Raw genomic sequence first — 16,851 nt, 5'->3', positions numbered from 1 at the left:
TGTCACTCCAGCAACTTTTGTTCCCCTCATGTAAATGTGCTCTCGTAAGCTATCTAAGTAAGCAGCTAATAGCATTTGAAAGATGACGTGACTTTTTAAAATTATAAATCTATATAATTTATATAGGCAGTTAATATGCATAAGTAGTAATTGCTTTATTGAATAAACCAAATCCTTCTAAAACTGTTGTCTGTACCAAAATGTAATTTGCAGAATATGTATTATTGCAGCAGAAGATAGAGTCCAGAGCTCTGTTGCAAGGAGAAACCTTAATGATCAAAATCACTTGCCTTGTTCAAGTGCATTTCAGGGAGAATGCATAAGAGATCCTTTTGGGTACAGAACTACTGGTGCAGGGGCAATGCCAATCTAGAAATGCTTCAGTGTGGACACCTGGGGCAGAATGCTTATTAAAGAACAACTTAATAAATCTTCAGTGTCCATAAAATGCAAAAAGCACGTTGTAATTTACTATTTTTATCCTTCACATTCACTGAAACGTGTTTTATTCTTAAATATGTGATCTTCAAAGAAAACCCACAGAACTTGGATTTAGAGCACTTGACATGCAAAACTTTACTTTGCTGTGTAATTTCTCACTTTTCTTGTTCTAAGTTTCCTGAGAAGTAGAAAGGGGAAAAAAAAAAAAAAAGGCATGCTGTTAATCAGGCTCTGTCCTGCTGCTTGCATTTTTAGAGTGGTAGCAGCAGATTTCAACAGAATTATTGAAATTTGTACAGGACTGTATTTACCTTGACAAATGAAAGGATTTTATGCTATTTGCTTATCTCATAATCCTCCTGAATATATTTTTGTTAGGTTGATTTTGCAAACCGTTTCGTTGGCGGTGGTGTGACTGGGGCAGGACTAGTACAAGAAGAAATTCGGTTTTTAATCAATCCAGAACTGATTGTATCGAGGCTCATCACTGAAGTCTTGGATCACAACGAATGTCTTATCATCACAGGTGAGTCTCTGCAGAAGATGTTTCACATCTTATTCTGCTTTTAGATGTAGAACATATATTTCAAGTTGAAGTTCCGTATGTTTAAATGCCATAGAGATAAAAAAAGAAGAAAGAATAAGTCCGTGCTCTTTGACAAAGAGCTTCCTTCTTCACTCCACCTCTTCAGACCACGGGGCCACTGTTCCAATAGATGTTTTGTGAAGGGGGGAAAAAAAAAGTGACTGCTGCTCCAGAATGCTGCTGAGGGGCTGTGTATGGAGATGCACTGTTTGTCCAGTGCTTTGCTGAAAGGGTTTTTCCTTTTGTTTCCACCTCTGTCGTAGAACTTGGACTGTTTTATTATCCATTGGATCAAACCAGCTGCCATCAAAACACCAAATGTCATTATTAAGAAATGGAGAGGCCCGGGTCACGCTCTGTGTGTCTCAGTTCTATACACAGGAACACTGAACGTTTTTCTTGGCTGAAAAATAAAATGATGCTGTAATGTTTTTTTAAATTTACTCTAAAGAAAAGCTATAAAGAAAAAATCAATTGGAGAGATCCTCTAGACAAATACTGTAACAGGTTGTGTACACTTTATATTTTTCAGGCTGCTATAGTAAAAGTATTGGGTTTAGTTACCTGAGCTGCCTCAGCAGTCAGGAATTTGTACAGTATTAGAACACAGTTCTTGGAAAAGTCCTTCCAAAGCACTTTTTTCTCCCATGCATGCACAGTAGAAACTTGAGTTTAAAGCTTGCAAATCTTACTCTGTCCTGAGCTATTGATTGTACTGGGCAGAGCATCTTTTGTTTTCAGTCTTAATAATTTTTTTAAGACAGCATTTTACTTTGTTTTTCCACCCTGCCAAAATTAATGCCTTTTCAAAGAAAACTTTTTGATAAATTGTTTTTTTGTGATTTATCTTTTAAAAAACGAGTCTGAAAATTCTTGGCCATTGCTGATTTCTGTTGTGTATTTTGGACACAATACTACAACAGGATTAACACACTGAAGTCCTGTCCTCTGGGCAAGGGTGAAAGCAGAGCGTGGCCAGCAGTCTGTGCAATAACTGACTGGGGGAAAAAGCTCAATGAATGTTTTCAAAGACCTTCCGTTCCCTGCAAAAAATAGTGATTTGACATGAATAAATAAAGGTGGGGATATTTTTTCACTGCACCAATACTGTTTTAGTTTTCTTGAGTATTTTTATAGTGGTTTGCAATTAGTATTTGTGATAGGGTGTTCTCTTCTAATGGGAATGGCCATTCCATCATTTCCATTTCATCCCTGGCTCTTCCACCTCATTTTCTAGCCAAGTCTCCACTGCGTGTCACAATCGTCTTGATAAATTACATTCCTTGCGATGCATCTTGACTCAGCAGCCTAATGGGTATAACTGTGTAGCTTAAATTTGCAGAAGAGTCTGAGAAATTGGAGAGAAATTAAATTAGTTGTGATTGCACAGTATCTGGTTAAGATCACTGCTGTAATGGGTATGGAACCGGTCGTGCAAACAGGCAAGCTCTTCACCACAGACATCCATCCACCTGCAGAAATGTCAGCGGCAGCGCCAGAGATTCCACAGCTGCATTTCTGGTAGAGCTGTGAATGCGTGTCAGTGTTTTCCATTCAGGGTTTGTTTCTCTGGATTTTCCTTTTCCCCCTGTTTGAGTTCGCATATACTTGGGCAGCATTAAGAGCAGATGAAGCTGTGTTCTGTGTTTGCTTTAAATCTACAGATTGAGCAATGGCCAGTCCTGCCTCCATCTCAGCGAGGCATTTTCAGACTCCTAAGCACATTACCCAGGCAGTAAATGAGATCAGATAATTGGTTCAGCTGAAAATTTACTCAGAGGGGAAAAAATTGTTTTTCAGCTGGATTTAGCAGGCTGATTGTGCCACTGGAGAGCCAGAAGGCTAGTGGTGGCCTAAGATAAGGATCAGAAGAACTGATAGAAAGGGAGAGAAGGACCTTCACCTCGCTTTTGGCAGTGAACGTACATTGATATTGGTGATTACAAAAGTGTATTGTGCTTCTCACACGTGCTGCTTCTCACTCCGTGCTAGTGGTACTGCCTCCCCAGGGGTATAATCTCTAGCTCATAAGAAATACTGGAGAGACAGTACGGTGGGTTTTTTTTATAATGCCATACAGATCATATGCAAATTTAGAGCTAGACTGTGGAGTCTGAGGTATATTTATTTTTAATAATATCTAGATGGAAGGAGTTAGGTCCCATAAGCACTAATGCTCGGCAGCTTCACTGTTAGTCTGATGCTGTGACTATTCTAAGTTTCACAAAGTGTATTTTTGAGTGGTATTTGTATATACTTTTGACTTTAGGATTTTTTTTTAGTTTTTGTAGCTTGTTTTTAAAGTTCTGATGGAACTGTGCTGTTATGCTGTATTTGTGGTTTGGCTTTTTTTACCCCTTTATTTTTTTATGGGAATTAAAAAGACTCACCAGAAACATGAGCACATCCATTTTATCCCTTACTGCTGCTCTTCTCCCAGCAACAGCAGTTTGTAGTTCACAAGGCAGTTGAATAACCATTTTTGTCTGACATATTTCTAGCTAAAATTACTGGAGGACTTAATGAGCTACTTTCTACAGCCCTTAATGCTTGCCAAGATACCCTGCCTGACTTTTTCACAGGGTAGCCAAGTATGTTCCAGACCATGGTTTTCTGGGCCCTCAAGCTTTTACAGAAGTAACTCCTTGATGCTGAGGGCTGTAGCTGAGAGCAGTGGCCTCCCAGTCTGTTCAGTGCCCTTATTTGAACAGATGTAAACCAAAATGGTAACAAGGGTGTACTGGGCAACGAGACTAGGGAGCTTAATGGTCCTACCTACCCTTCTCTCCAGACTGGAGGGCAAACTGGGTAATGTGGGTGTATTGGAAATTTGCTTGCTTTCTGACCATCAGGGTTTTCTTTGGCTTTATGGATTTCAGTGTATTGTCTTCTATATTTTTCTTCTTGTGTTCCCTAAATTGTCAGCCCCCGTATGTTTGCTAAATTGTGATGAAGTAGGTTGCCACACTTTCAGTAGTGGAATGACTCTTTTATCATCGTGTTTACAGGTAGTAGCCTCAAACGAGAAAAGCAAAACGCTGGTGGTGTGAAGGCTCACAGGTTTTGTTGACCAGTAAGAGTTGAAAGGTGACAGACAGTTCATTGAGAAGTTATTAAACTTGAGAGTGGCAAAGCTGAAAACTACCTTCTTGTTACAGAAGCGCACAGAGACCTGGACTTGTAATGTCCTATGGTGGTTGATACGCGTCATCCGTGGAAAAGCAGCTTCTACTGGTTACAAGATGACCTTGTCTTTTTGGTGCAGATATGAATCTCTTATTTTCTATTGCTTCCTAGAGCTGCATTTTCATCTGAAGAAGCAGAGATTCCTATGAAAGATTTGTCAAGTGAAAAAATATGTAGATATTGTATATAACATGGGAACTGATTTGTTTCAGGTACTGAGCAGTACAGTGAGTATACAGGCTATGCAGAAACTTACCGCTGGGCTAGAAGCCACGAAGACAAGACCCCAAGGTGAAGTTCCATGTAAATATTTCAAGTGAAGAATGAATAAATGTTATAAATTTGAAAACTCGGTGCTTTAAGTATTTCCTAGCATTTGCCTTAATAGAGTTTGACTGATTCTGCTCTCTTCAGTAGAGCCAACAAGCTAAGCAAGTTCTCTCATATTGATAATGCTAATAAATGGTACCTGTCAACATGTCAGTTCTTAAACCACCATTTTTAGTTACATGTATGTGATCCAAATTTTTAAGGTACTGACTGAACTGTGTATTATAATGTCGCAGGTTTGACAGTGATACCTCAGGTGCCAGAGTGCAGATGATGTGTGGCAAAACAACATTTAATAACGTGAATCTGAATAAAAAAAGCTCTGAGCTCTTGAATTTATTTCTCCAACAATGTTATCATAGTGTATACACAAAATGATTCATCTGGTAGGGAAACACAGACAATGTACTCCCATTTAAATGCTGGAGGAAGACAGAGAGGCAAAGTGCTTTTCTTTGACCTTGTGATGTTTTTACTTAATAAATAGTGCTGTGTAGTTGGATGTTTCACATTTATGCCCAAAGTCTAGCCAGAGTGTTTCTAAATTTATAGGGAGACCTGTCTTATTTCTGATGCTCCTTTCATTCCTGACCCCCAAAGAAAAAAAGTGCTCCACTGTCTGTTAGGAGTTCGCCTTTCTAGCTGCTTCTAACAGAGAAGCTCTGCGGGGAATTGCTCGGTTTGGATCATGATTTTATGGGCAGTATTAAACAACTCATGTCATCTGCTTTTCTTCTCCCTCCAATTTTAGGGATGAATGGCAGCGACGCTACACTGAAATTGTTGCTATAGATGCATTTCACTTCAGACGTTTCCTTGATCAGTTTGGACCGGAGAAAATTAGAAGAGAGCTCAACAAGGCCAGTAACATCTTAGAACAGCCTGGAGTCTAATGTTTATAGTACCTTTTCAGTTATATTATTATCTTGAGCTAAGGAAGTTCTTGCTCAGCTGTGTCCCTTATAAAAGGTGTACTTCAGGGTTCTGCTGTCCAGTGTTAAGGCAGAAGCTTGTCAAACAGGATGACTCATCCTTTGATACACTATTCAAAGGTATCTTTTATTTAACTTTCAAAAATATAAATGAAATTTGGGTATGTATTTTGTTAACTCTTCCCTGTTATGCTTCTAAATTATGACTGTAAGTTCTCTTCCCATGTTTGGCCCTGCTGAATCCTACTCAGGCTGCAGAAGAGGTTGCCCCATGTTTTAACATGGTGACAGTTCATAAACAGGTGCCACTTGCTTTTCTTCCACCTTTCTCGTTTGCTCTTGGGGTACTGCCATGTTACCTGGGAGTTTATTTTTTCATATATTGATGTCTTTTTGAGATTGGATCCAACCGTTCACAAATCTCCTGTCTTTATTTGTACAATAACTGTAAGGGATGTTCAACTGAACGTGTGTATGTCCGTGCCAGAGAGCACTTACAGTGATGGGGATGTTCAGAAGACTGATAAATCAGGCCAGTTTTAATCCTTTAAACCCCACTTTTAGACTGGCGCTCAGAAACAGCACGCTTGCTACTAATAACTCTTACACACCATTAATCGCTATCAAGGAGCAGCCCCCAAGATGGGGTTACTTTACCAAGCCCTGGCAGGCGCTTTATCGTGTTTCATGGCTGAGATTTCCATGTTATTTGTTTTTCTTCTTGCTTTGCTGCTGCTTTTCTTGAAACTGAAGCAGTCTTTTCCTGGCTCTTGAGGTTGTGCTTTTTCAATGACTAGTAATTGCCATCAGCGAGCTGTTTATAGTTCTGAGACCTTCGCTTTCAACGTGTGCCAGTGTTCTCAAGGCCTTTGCTGTTATCCCACGCATACATTTTATCTCCTAACAAGAGATGCCTGGTATCAATCTCTACTTCACATTGCAAATTCTCGTAAGTCAATAAGGAGGCTAATGGCCCAGAACGAGGGCCTTGCATGGCTAGTATAAGGCACAGGTAGTGAAAGGTCTGTGGCCTCTTATAGCAATGGCAGTGCTATTTTTACTGGGCAGTTGAGTACAAGAATGTTCATACAGTTATACTGTATTAATGTGCTTTTATTTGGGTTGAAAACACTTCAACAATAAAGCCTGCTTAGTGTGCTTCTACACTGACAAATGCAGCGGGCCTCTGCTTTAGTCAGGGTGTCAGTGTAAGGGCAGCACACCCCTGTTGGTAGTCCCTAGGAGGGGACAGAATACAGTATGCATTTTACATAAATTCTAACATAAGGCAGTGTGGTTTTAATTCTCAGCTGGAAATGCAAAGGGAATATACCTGAAAGCTCACGGTCTTTTCCTTATCCTCCCAGAAATTGTGTACAAGTGCTGAAGGACTAATTTAATTTAGTCATAAAACCTTAGCATCTTGACTGAAGTAACATTCATCAGCTTGTTTCTTCATGGTTGGTAATGAAATTACCCCTGAAAAAAGACAGTAAATAAATTTTGTGTAAACTTCAGTGATATCTTAGTTCAGAATTCAAATTACCTACTCTAGTGAATTTATGATCTGCCTACAATTTTCAATATTATTGATCGGGTTTGGATTTTTAAAATAAATTATAGTAGATCCATGCAACTCTTACACAGTGTGTCGGTTTGGCTGATGATGTCTGATGAGTACTGATGGGTATTTAAAGAAAATTTTAAACCTGAGTTTATTCTCTGTTCACTACAGTAAAAATTCAGTTAAGTTTACTGGAGGTTCTATAATATTTTAACAAATCAAATATTTTTTTTTAATGTACTGTGGGTTTTTTCCAATTTGATTTAACATTAATGTTAACCTTAAGATTTTTCTGTGGGTGAAAACAAGTTGATGGAATAAGCTGCAACTATTTTATTATGGTTTAATAAATCAGGACTCAGTAAGCTCAGTATATGCACACAGGCTTTGAAATACGAGTGTATTATGTATTAGGAGACACAGCTCAGCATCCAGAGGTTCTTTTGTCTGTTATTTTGTTAGACATGAGGAAATTACTGAAACAACTTGAAGTGATTCTTCTTGCAACTTGTATTTTCTTACAAGCCCATCTGATTTCTCCTCTACAAGATCCATTTGTCTTAGAGAAGCAGATGTTCACTCTCAGTTTTCTCAAAGGTAGCTGCCTGAGGCTGACCCTTGTTTCTGCTTTAACCCATACTCAGAAAACAAGATTAATGTTGTCTGAAGCCATCTGTTCAGGATAAGAAGAAAAATCATTGTATCTGATTTCAGCACTAAGATTTGCAGATATATGTGTAAGAGATGTCACCGTTCCATCCTTGCTAGCCCCCTGAGATGATTGCCTAATAAAGGCCCTCACCAGCAGTAATTTTTCCAGTTAAAAGTTCCACTTTCCAAACCCTGAGGAACAACCATCTTATAACCAGGCTTGTGATCCCACTCATAAATGTCATTAAGCTTACTGTGATAGTTACCAATTTTTTAAAAAGCTACAGCTTCATTTCAGTGTTAACTGAGAACTACATGTAACAGTTTTATATGAAAACAAACCAATTGTAAACATCACACAACTTCTAAATAATACGGGATTCTGTACATTTGAAGCTGTGTACAACTTAAACCCAGATTCATTTCTGTAGCTCAAAAGGAACAGTTCTTCTGCTTCCCGTATTGCTTTAAAACTGCACAGAAGGATTTCATATTCCTGGGTGAAGCCTATTTAAAATATTTGGTGCATTGTCTCTTATTAAAAAGTGATTAGTTTTATCTTTATCCTTTATTTGCTGTGAAAAATCCTAGAGGAGCACTTACTTAAATATTTTTCTTCATTGCTGCTGAAGTCCTTCCAACTGCTGACTGACTTTCTTTCTGTGTCTGACAAGTTTCTGTTCTCCATGTCTTGGAGAGTTGAGAAATACATACCCCTTAAGTAGAAGTTGAAAAGAAAATGGCATCCCGTTGGAACACAAATCCATTTCCCTCACTGGGACGATGGAGCTTGAAGAAATATCGTGTACACAGCCAGAGTACTAGCTTGCTTGGCCCACTGGTTTCATAAAAATGTGCTGTGGACAGGAGGCACGCTAATAGCTCTGGCCTGAAGAGCTCAAGAAGCATCTGATGGTGTGTAAGTGCTCCTTATGCAAACTCTGAATCATGGTACCCTGCTAAATTCTAACTGACAGAAGTCTGAAGTCTGAATTTACAGCTTAGATCAGATTGGAGTGAAACTGCGGGTACTTCAGTCTGTACCGGAAAATTGTACCAAGTCAATAAATCTTCATACTGTTGAAGAAAATCCCAAAGAGACTTACCCTTTCTTGTACACGTGGAAGCACCTGCCTTTACTCAAGATTTCTTAGTGAATATCACACTCTTTCCTCCTACCCTCATTTATTGCATTAGACCTGTATTCTAAGATGCGATTTTGTATTTTATTTTCAGGTTTGGTTTTGAGGAATTTCAGTAATACTGGACGCAGCCGTTCAGCTCTCATGTATTCTAAATAGGCCAAAAAGCCACAGACATGAAACAATCTGCTGTTACTCTCTGCTCTGGCTATCACGACAAGTTTCCTGTAGCTGTGACAGAATCCCTAGGAGTCAGCACCTGGATCTATTTTTTTAACTTGGATCCAAATAAGGCAAAATTCTTCTTGCCTTAAATTTAGTGATTGAGCTTAAATTTAAAGGATGACTAATTGAAGCAGTTAGAATTTGGTCGTGCTAGAAGACAATAGTTACTGTAATCTCCTTGTTTGACAACATGATGCCAGCTTGCCCGTCCGTTTCAGCTTTGCCTCTTGTCTGCCTCCAGGCCTACTGTGGCTTCTCTCGACCCAACGTCCCACCCCAACATCTCTCTGCAATAGCCACAGGAAACTGGGGATGTGGTGCCTTTGGAGGGGACTCCCGATTAAAAGGTAAATTGTAGCAATTCATTAATGTCCAAATGAGTCAAAATAGCACATTTGGTTCTTGGCCTTGTTGGTTTTTTTCAAGTGGATTTTATGGTTTTGTTTGAATTTTAGCCAAGAATTGGAATAATAGTTAAACTGTCCATAGGACTGCTGCGTTAGCTTTAATCTTTAGGCCATGAGTAACGTGGCCTTAAACAATAAAAATGTTCTTATATTCTGCTTCCAATGGGAAGTTTGAGGTAAGTCTGGTGAAACACCAGGTTTAAAAGGACCTGTAGCACGGAGACCTTCAGAGGCATGGACACGCCGCACTGGTCCACAACAGGAGGTGTGTGTTTGCAGTGCTCAGCCACACGATCAGTTGACCTTTCTGGAGCAGTCTAAAAGGTGTATCTCTGCAGAGCTGGTTAAAGTGCCTGGTAATTTGCAAGGCTCCACACACTTGCTGACAGTGCTTAATGTTTAGTTTTGCTTCTTGCTGTATGCCAGAGAAGTTTTCAGTCACTCAGGCTTCCCGAGTTGCCTGCTGTATGACTCACTTTCTCATATTCTTTTATTTTAAATTAAGAGTATTGATAATGCAGCAGATATCACATGCCTACATTCGTTTAAGACTTTTTTCCCCATCAAGTCAAGAACTGGTGGATCCTGATATTTAAACTGATAACCTGATCCATATAGTTATAAGTAAAAAGTTACTTTTCTTTGTTGTTTTCAAACATTTGGAGAGTATTTAAAGTTTGCTTTTCAGAGACAAACAATTATCAGGCTACCAGCTTTATTAGTTTTTCTTTCTTAATGTGTTCTATTCATTGAGCATCTATTTTTCTTAATGCTTATTGATTTCCTGACAGTTGTTTTTTGCTTTCCATTAGATAAAATGTGCTGCCAAGTGCAGATCATCAATATCAGAAGTAGTATTTACTGCAGGATCTGATCATACCTGATTATGGTTATGTTAGGAAGATTTAATAAATGCTTTGATTTGCATCATACCACCTCTTGGATCTGAGCTGGAATACCCCATGTATAATTCCTTTGAGACCCCAAATTCCTCCAGACCCCTGTACGTGGGCTCTGCTGCTCTTCCTGGGCTGCTCCAATCCGTATCAGTGACATGGAAATGTCACACGCTGTTGTGTAGCATTAACGCCCAGAAGACTGGCAAGCCTGATTCTTGACAGAAGTTCTGACCCTCATTTCATAAGATTTATAGCAATTCAAAATAAACAGTAGGACATTTTTAATATCATCTGCAAAGTGTAACTGCATTCATTGTTTGGAATGAATAATAAGATTCATTAGGTTCTGTTCCCCAATGCAAGCTAGTTAATTAGACCCTTTAAAAGCTGAACTACTGAAGCTTTACCAAATCCACAGCTGGTTTAGTAGTTTAATTAAAATATCATTCCCAGATTGAGATTAATTTCACGTGTGAATCATATCATTTATTATTTTAGCCATGGGTTTACAAGAGGGTTTTTTTATTAGAGTGCAGTATTTTATTAGGTCTCCATTTAAAAATGAGCTGAGCTATGAACAGCTTTCTATTTAGTGCCTCTAGCAGGTGGTAATACAGTACGTATTCTATTTTATTTAAAATTAATCTTTAAAAAGATAATATTAATCACATTTTAATTAACTCTACTGGGTAGAAAAGGAAAGGATTAATATCAGAACTGCACCCGTAGGCTCTGAAATAAGACAAGCTGCAGTAGATTAAGTAGTTGCTGAGGTCCATAATTTGGACGGGTGTAACATTACCTGAAATGAACGTGTGACGGATGGTGAGCACCTGGGATGCTCGAGCTCACAGTACTGGCTGGTGGAACAGCTCCCTCCTTCTAATAGTTTGGTGCTACCTAAAAGGCTCCTGGTTTTTCCTCTCTTACTCTCTGTTCTTGGCTGTGTGGTCCAGTGCCCTCCCTTGCGTCAGCTCTGGCTCTTAGCAAACCCTTCACTCGGCCAATTCAGCTGCTCATCTAGCAGAAAACAATTAGCTTTTATTCTTCTGTTGTGCAACTTTTCTGGTGGGTTGGTGAATGGAATTGGCTGAGGTGTCTGATGAACACCCGAGAGCTGCAGGAAAGTCAGGAGGTGGGTGAGAAGGGAGAAGATGTGCTGGAGCAGAGCCACTTTCTCCAGTTGTAGTGTGTCATTAGCTTGGCTCACTTGGACCATTGATCAGTACTCCAGGTGATGTCTCAAAATGAATCTTCAAAAATCTGTTTCCAAGATAGGAAGCATACTTAATGTTTTTCTGTGTGGAAATAAAAGAAAAAAGTCTATTTTGTAACATGAGCCATTGACAGAACTTGGGATGCAGCTTGGTCCAGCAAGTTTGATGTAAAGCCAGAAGTTAAGTAACCTGAATTGCATTCCTGGCATTGCCACTCACTTTTTATAGATCAGAATGAGCCATCATATTTCCTGCTGCTTCCTTCTGTTATAGGTATGATGGGCACCTTAAATTGCACAGCAAGAGGCTGCAGAATCATCGATCTCATCTTGGGAGCTAAGAGTTGGGTGAGCTCCTGCGTGGGGCTCACCTAGCGGAAGGGTTGGCTCCATTCCTTCTGAGGGGCGGTGGAGGATGGCAACTGTGAAGTGCTAATGGATGCTTTTTACCCCAGTTTGTGACTTGATGCAAGCAACTTGAACGAGGGTGTAAGATGGTGCTCTGCTGCCTCACGCTGCCACGCACGTTTGTTGGATACAGTGGCTGTGTGCTGCCTGGGGGCGGACACAGACCAAAACCCCAGTGTTTATCAGGAAAGTAAGGGTGGCTGTCACTGGTGACTCGAGCAGAATACGTCAACACTCTGAGCTGCAGTGCCCAGTATTCTTTACTTTAACAGTGGAGGCAATACTTATGTACCTATTGACCTTTTGTTCGAATTGCTTTGCAGCCTTCACCTGGAGATGGGTGGTATGATCATTTGCTGTAAACTCAGGTCATGTTTTTCCCCTCAGCAAATCCTTTTATTCGTGTGTGTAACTTTTTTTTTGTTGTTTCAGCCTTAATACAGATACTGGCAGCTGCTGAGGCTGGACGCGATGTTGTTTACTTTACCTTTGGAGATGTGGAGCTGATGCGGGATATTTACAGCATGCACACTTTTCTCTGTGAGAAAGGCCAGACTATTGGTGAGCATAAAGAAATCTGTTCATGCAGCAAAGAGACTTGGCCATGTCTCTAAGTGGAAATTGTCCAATGGGAATTACTGACATCAAGCCCTGAACACAAGCAGATGGGTCTCGGTTTATTTGTTCCTGTTTCCAGAGTGGGGAACTCTTCTGTTCTGCAGTGTTAATCTGTTAGAAGACTTCCAGAATACTTTTCTGATTCATTTTAAGAGTTATGCTCCAGAACTTGGAAAATACAGATCTCTGTGGTAGACAGAAGGTTTGCAGAAGTTTTTACATCTCAAACTGCTTTAAAACGGGAAAATCTGCTTACACATACTTAATGCCGATTTGTTTTATAGTGGTTCTGGCTTGATCCCACAGGCTGTGTTCAGGTGTGTTATCCAGCAGCAGTACGAGAAGAGCAGGGTCTCCACTGCCCCACTGTAGGCGTTACACGTCTAGCACCAAGCTGGGTAACTGGCAGTGTCTGTCATAGGTGTGCAAGCCTGCGCTGGGGACAGCTTGTGCACAAAGCTCGGCAGAGCCGAGGGAGCCCGCCCTGTGTGTGAACACACCTGGAAACCCGCAGTTCCCCAGCGCAGTTGTCTACCCCCTGTTCCGCGGCTCGTTCAAAGAGCTGTTCCTAGCCACTCCGTGTCAGGGGGCGTTTCTAGTCTTTGCTTGCAGTCATACGTACTTCAGTGGCACGATCTTACATGCTGCTTAATGATGTCTGTTTATTTTTAAGGGGACATTTACAGGCTGTTACTCAGATACTACAATGAAGAATGCAGAAGCTGTTCTACTTCAGGACCAGATGTCAAGCTGTACTCTTTCATATACAACACCATCGAGTCCTATGCAGAGTCTACTGATGATGATGATGAAGAGAAAGGGTTGTGCTTTGAGGATTAAAATAGATGTATTTGATCAGAATATTGTTCATCTCCCACTGGTATATTGTGTGACTTGCGTATAATGTATGAATTGGCTTAACTTAATATATATTGACTGCACTGGTAGTTACGTATAACACCCAAACAAAAAAACCCACATCATCTTTGAGAGACAAGATTTTTTTTTTTTTGTTTGTTTGATGGTTTCATACATGAAAACCTTGTTCATGTGTGTACAGAAAATGCTTCTTCGGTAAATCTGGTTTGCATTATACCTTGTAGAGCAGGAGATTTTTGGTATACATTTGTATTTTAGTCAAGAGATTACTGAAAGACTTCAGATTTCTCTGTACTCCTTTGCCTGTTTTTCAGAGATCTTGCCTAGACTTCTCATACAGCTTTAGTGCTGGAGTGCAGGCAGCCACGTAACTCCTGGGATGATTTTAGAGAGGAGCATTGTAATGATCATTCTTACTGAAAACTCTCATCATTTGATCACCCCTTAAGCAGTCTTAAGGTACCCTCGTTGTTCTTATCAACTTTATCATTCCTTTAATTTAAAATGTCCTGGTTTAAACCTATTTTTTTTTTAATAAATGGTTAAAAATGGAAAGATTCTGGAGGAGAATTTCACAACTTGCATTTCACAACTGCATTGTCTATTAAATCAGAGTTAGCGTGAAGAAGTAGAGGAAGAAATTAAGTATGGGAGGGTGGGAAAATGAGAAGTGTGACCAAAGTTAAAGTGGAGGGAAACATTTCACATGAAACTCTTCAATACCATATTGTTGGTGCTATCTGTTGTAACATTGAACAAGGTCTTGAGACATCTCGGTACATCTGAAGTTTCTCCAGGGTTCACTGTTACTGGCGATACCGTTTGAATTAAGGTCTGTCAGATGTCTTTGTACTGTCATGTCAGTTCTCCTTTATCACAGTGTGCGTGTACGCGGGAATTGGATCCCCATGGGATAACGTGAGTGAGGAAATGGATATCACTTATCACAGGTTACAGATGAGAACGTGAGGTCTTGTTAGGAGTCTGTGCCTGTGTCTCTTCAGGCATGGGAATGATGACAATGAAGAGAGGGCAAGAGGTGTGTAAAACCCGTGCTGTTACTGTCTCTGTGAATGCCAGATCAGTGTTGCTGTGGTACATTAACAGTTTACACAAAACTGCAGATACATCTGTAACAAAACTATTCCATGTCTGTGTACAGGGCCAATCCAATGAAACGTTTGTCTGTTGGTAGTTTAAACCCGGTTTAAGTTTAGGCCCAAGTTGTTCCTGTCTTAAATTTTCTGGTCTGTCAAGGTTGTGTTGACCAGTTTAACACCGCAAGTGACAACCGTGGCAGGAAATGCAGTGAGCAGAGGCTCTGGTACCAGCCAGTCCTTCTGCTAATGTCAGGTAGAACCTCTCCAAGCCCGAAACACAACGTGGTAGTTAAATGCTGGAAGCTCTTGGCAGTCTGGCTGACAATAAAGCACTTGTTACTTGAGCTGCCCTGGTGGAAGCAACAGAAAAACACTTGGGTCGTTTATAAACCCCTTCAGTGCTGCCCGTTGTGTTAATGCTGCCTGGGCAGCGGGGGAGTGTGGTGGTTGGAAGGTGACAGGCGCAGCAGTTCGGGGGTTTCTTCCTATTCCACCCACCAGCTGTAGTTTTCTTCACCCCCATCCATTACAAGGAAAAGATTTGGGCTGGAATTTCAGGACTACTTCTGTGTTTGCAAGCTGTGCCCTCAGAGTTAGCAGGAGTCTTTTCTCCTGCTCCTGGTGTTTTAGTGTTGGCTCAGATTCTGGCAACAGGAATTACAGTTTCATAATAAGCTTCTACTTGGGCATTTCGGTTCAGCTATGGTAGTGCTTCTAGACGCGTTGCTGATGATAAATGTACTCCATTAATTAAGACAAGTGATAGAAAATCGGTGCTATCTGCCAAACCTCTTCACCTCACTACTCAGGATTTCCTACAGAAAAGGTGAACAGAAGTTGTTCCTAAACAACTGGAAGAAAATAGAGCAGAAAAACTTTTGGTGGCTAGCTAAGACCTCCCATTTGTTGTAAATAAACACATCTTTTGGTGCAATATTAATTTTCATTGTGAGGGGAGGCGATGGGTCAGGTGTGAAAAATGTGTGAAAGTAAGATGGCATAAAACTGTACTCTAGAAAATGACATTTAACTCTGGGAAGATCCTCTGAAGGTCACAGTACGGGGTATCCAGTTAAGTGTTTGCAGTATCAAGTTTCCAGGATAATCCTAATCATTTTACACAGTCTGTATTTTCACTGGTATCTGAGAATTTTCTCATATGGGGAAGGATGCCTTTTATTTGAGATCATTCTTTGGGATAGGTTTACCATACATTTTATTTTCCTCTGAGATAATGGTTGTATGGACAGGAGAGGCAAAGGACTCATTCTGTTTAACGTGTCATCTGAGCCTCTGCTCTGCTGGGTGTCCCTGATCTCACGAAGGGCGGTGCTGTAAGAAGACTTTGAATATTACTTTGATCACAGACAGGCTGAAGATTTATATTTTTCTTAGTTTTGGGGGTGGTTGTTTTGGTTTTTTTAAGCAAAATAGCCCAGAGTTAGCAAATGAACAACGGTGTTACATTCCCCTGACTTCCTACTTCAATAAAGAGCTAAACTGCCCAGAATGCTGCATGTGGAAGCAGGAATTTTGCATCAGCCCAGTATGTGCTCTGCATCTTTCTTTCTTTCCTCCACTTGCCCCTGTCCGTTGATGAACTGCCCGGAACATTTTCTTTAGCTGGAGCTGCCTTTTGGTGCTCTGGAGCAGCGAGGAGCAGAGCTGCTGCTGAGCTCGTTGTGCAGCCCAGCAAGCTTCAGTTCCCCTCTTTGAGAAACCTGTCTATGGAGTATTCCCTTTTTTGGGGGGTTTTATTACTTTAGGGATGTTTGCTATGATTTCAAATAAACTTCCTACCAAAACTTTTCTTTTATACTTTTTAGCAGCTAAATTGGATGCTCAATATGAAACGCCAACAGGCAGTCATGCCGACTGCAGTGTTGCCTCAGTCAAGTTTGGTGCCAGAGCACTTGTGTAGTTTTGCAGCTCTTGCACCCAAATCCCTCAGTTCTGAGGTGTTCTTATATAATGACGAGTACCCATTCCTGTATATATTAATTTATAAACTGTTGAAGTGTTCCTGACATTACTCTAAACTTACAGTTTATGCACCATTATATTATATTGATTTTTCTGGATCTGTATGCTAATGTTTACATGATTTTTTTGTAGGAATACAATTAAAAAATTCTGACGGAAGCAATACTGTGTGATTTTTGTCTCCTAATATACTTTCCAGGACACAAAAATTCCAGCACATTTGAATGTAAATGGCACACTGCTACGGAGTTCTAGCAGTGAATTTAGTAATTCCGGTATGTTGA

General features: G+C 40.3%; 1 protein-coding gene across 1 annotated transcript in view; it reads left to right on the top strand.

Annotated features, from left to right (window-relative positions):
- Positions 1–16,376, top strand: part of PARG (poly(ADP-ribose) glycohydrolase) — a 55,372-nt gene extending 38,996 nt beyond the window's left edge. Inside the window, exons 12-17 of the mRNA XM_026852068.1 lie at positions 820–967; positions 4,426–4,504; positions 5,295–5,403; positions 9,299–9,404; positions 12,420–12,548; positions 13,279–16,376. Of these exons, the coding sequence (XP_026707869.1) occupies positions 820–967; positions 4,426–4,504; positions 5,295–5,403; positions 9,299–9,404; positions 12,420–12,548; positions 13,279–13,445 (738 nt within the window). The 3' untranslated portion in view covers positions 13,446–16,376. The remainder of the gene's footprint in view (positions 1–819; positions 968–4,425; positions 4,505–5,294; positions 5,404–9,298; positions 9,405–12,419; positions 12,549–13,278) is intronic.
- Positions 16,377–16,851: the final 475 nt, after the last annotated feature.

The sequence above is a fragment of the Athene cunicularia genome (genome assembly GCF_003259725.1).
Source record: "Athene cunicularia isolate RWA chromosome 6 unlocalized genomic scaffold, athCun1 chr6_part2, whole genome shotgun sequence".
NCBI lineage: Eukaryota > Metazoa > Chordata > Aves > Strigiformes > Strigidae > Athene > Athene cunicularia.
The sequence above is the reverse complement of the archived record's forward strand: the minus strand, read 5'-3'. Positions and strand labels throughout refer to the sequence as shown.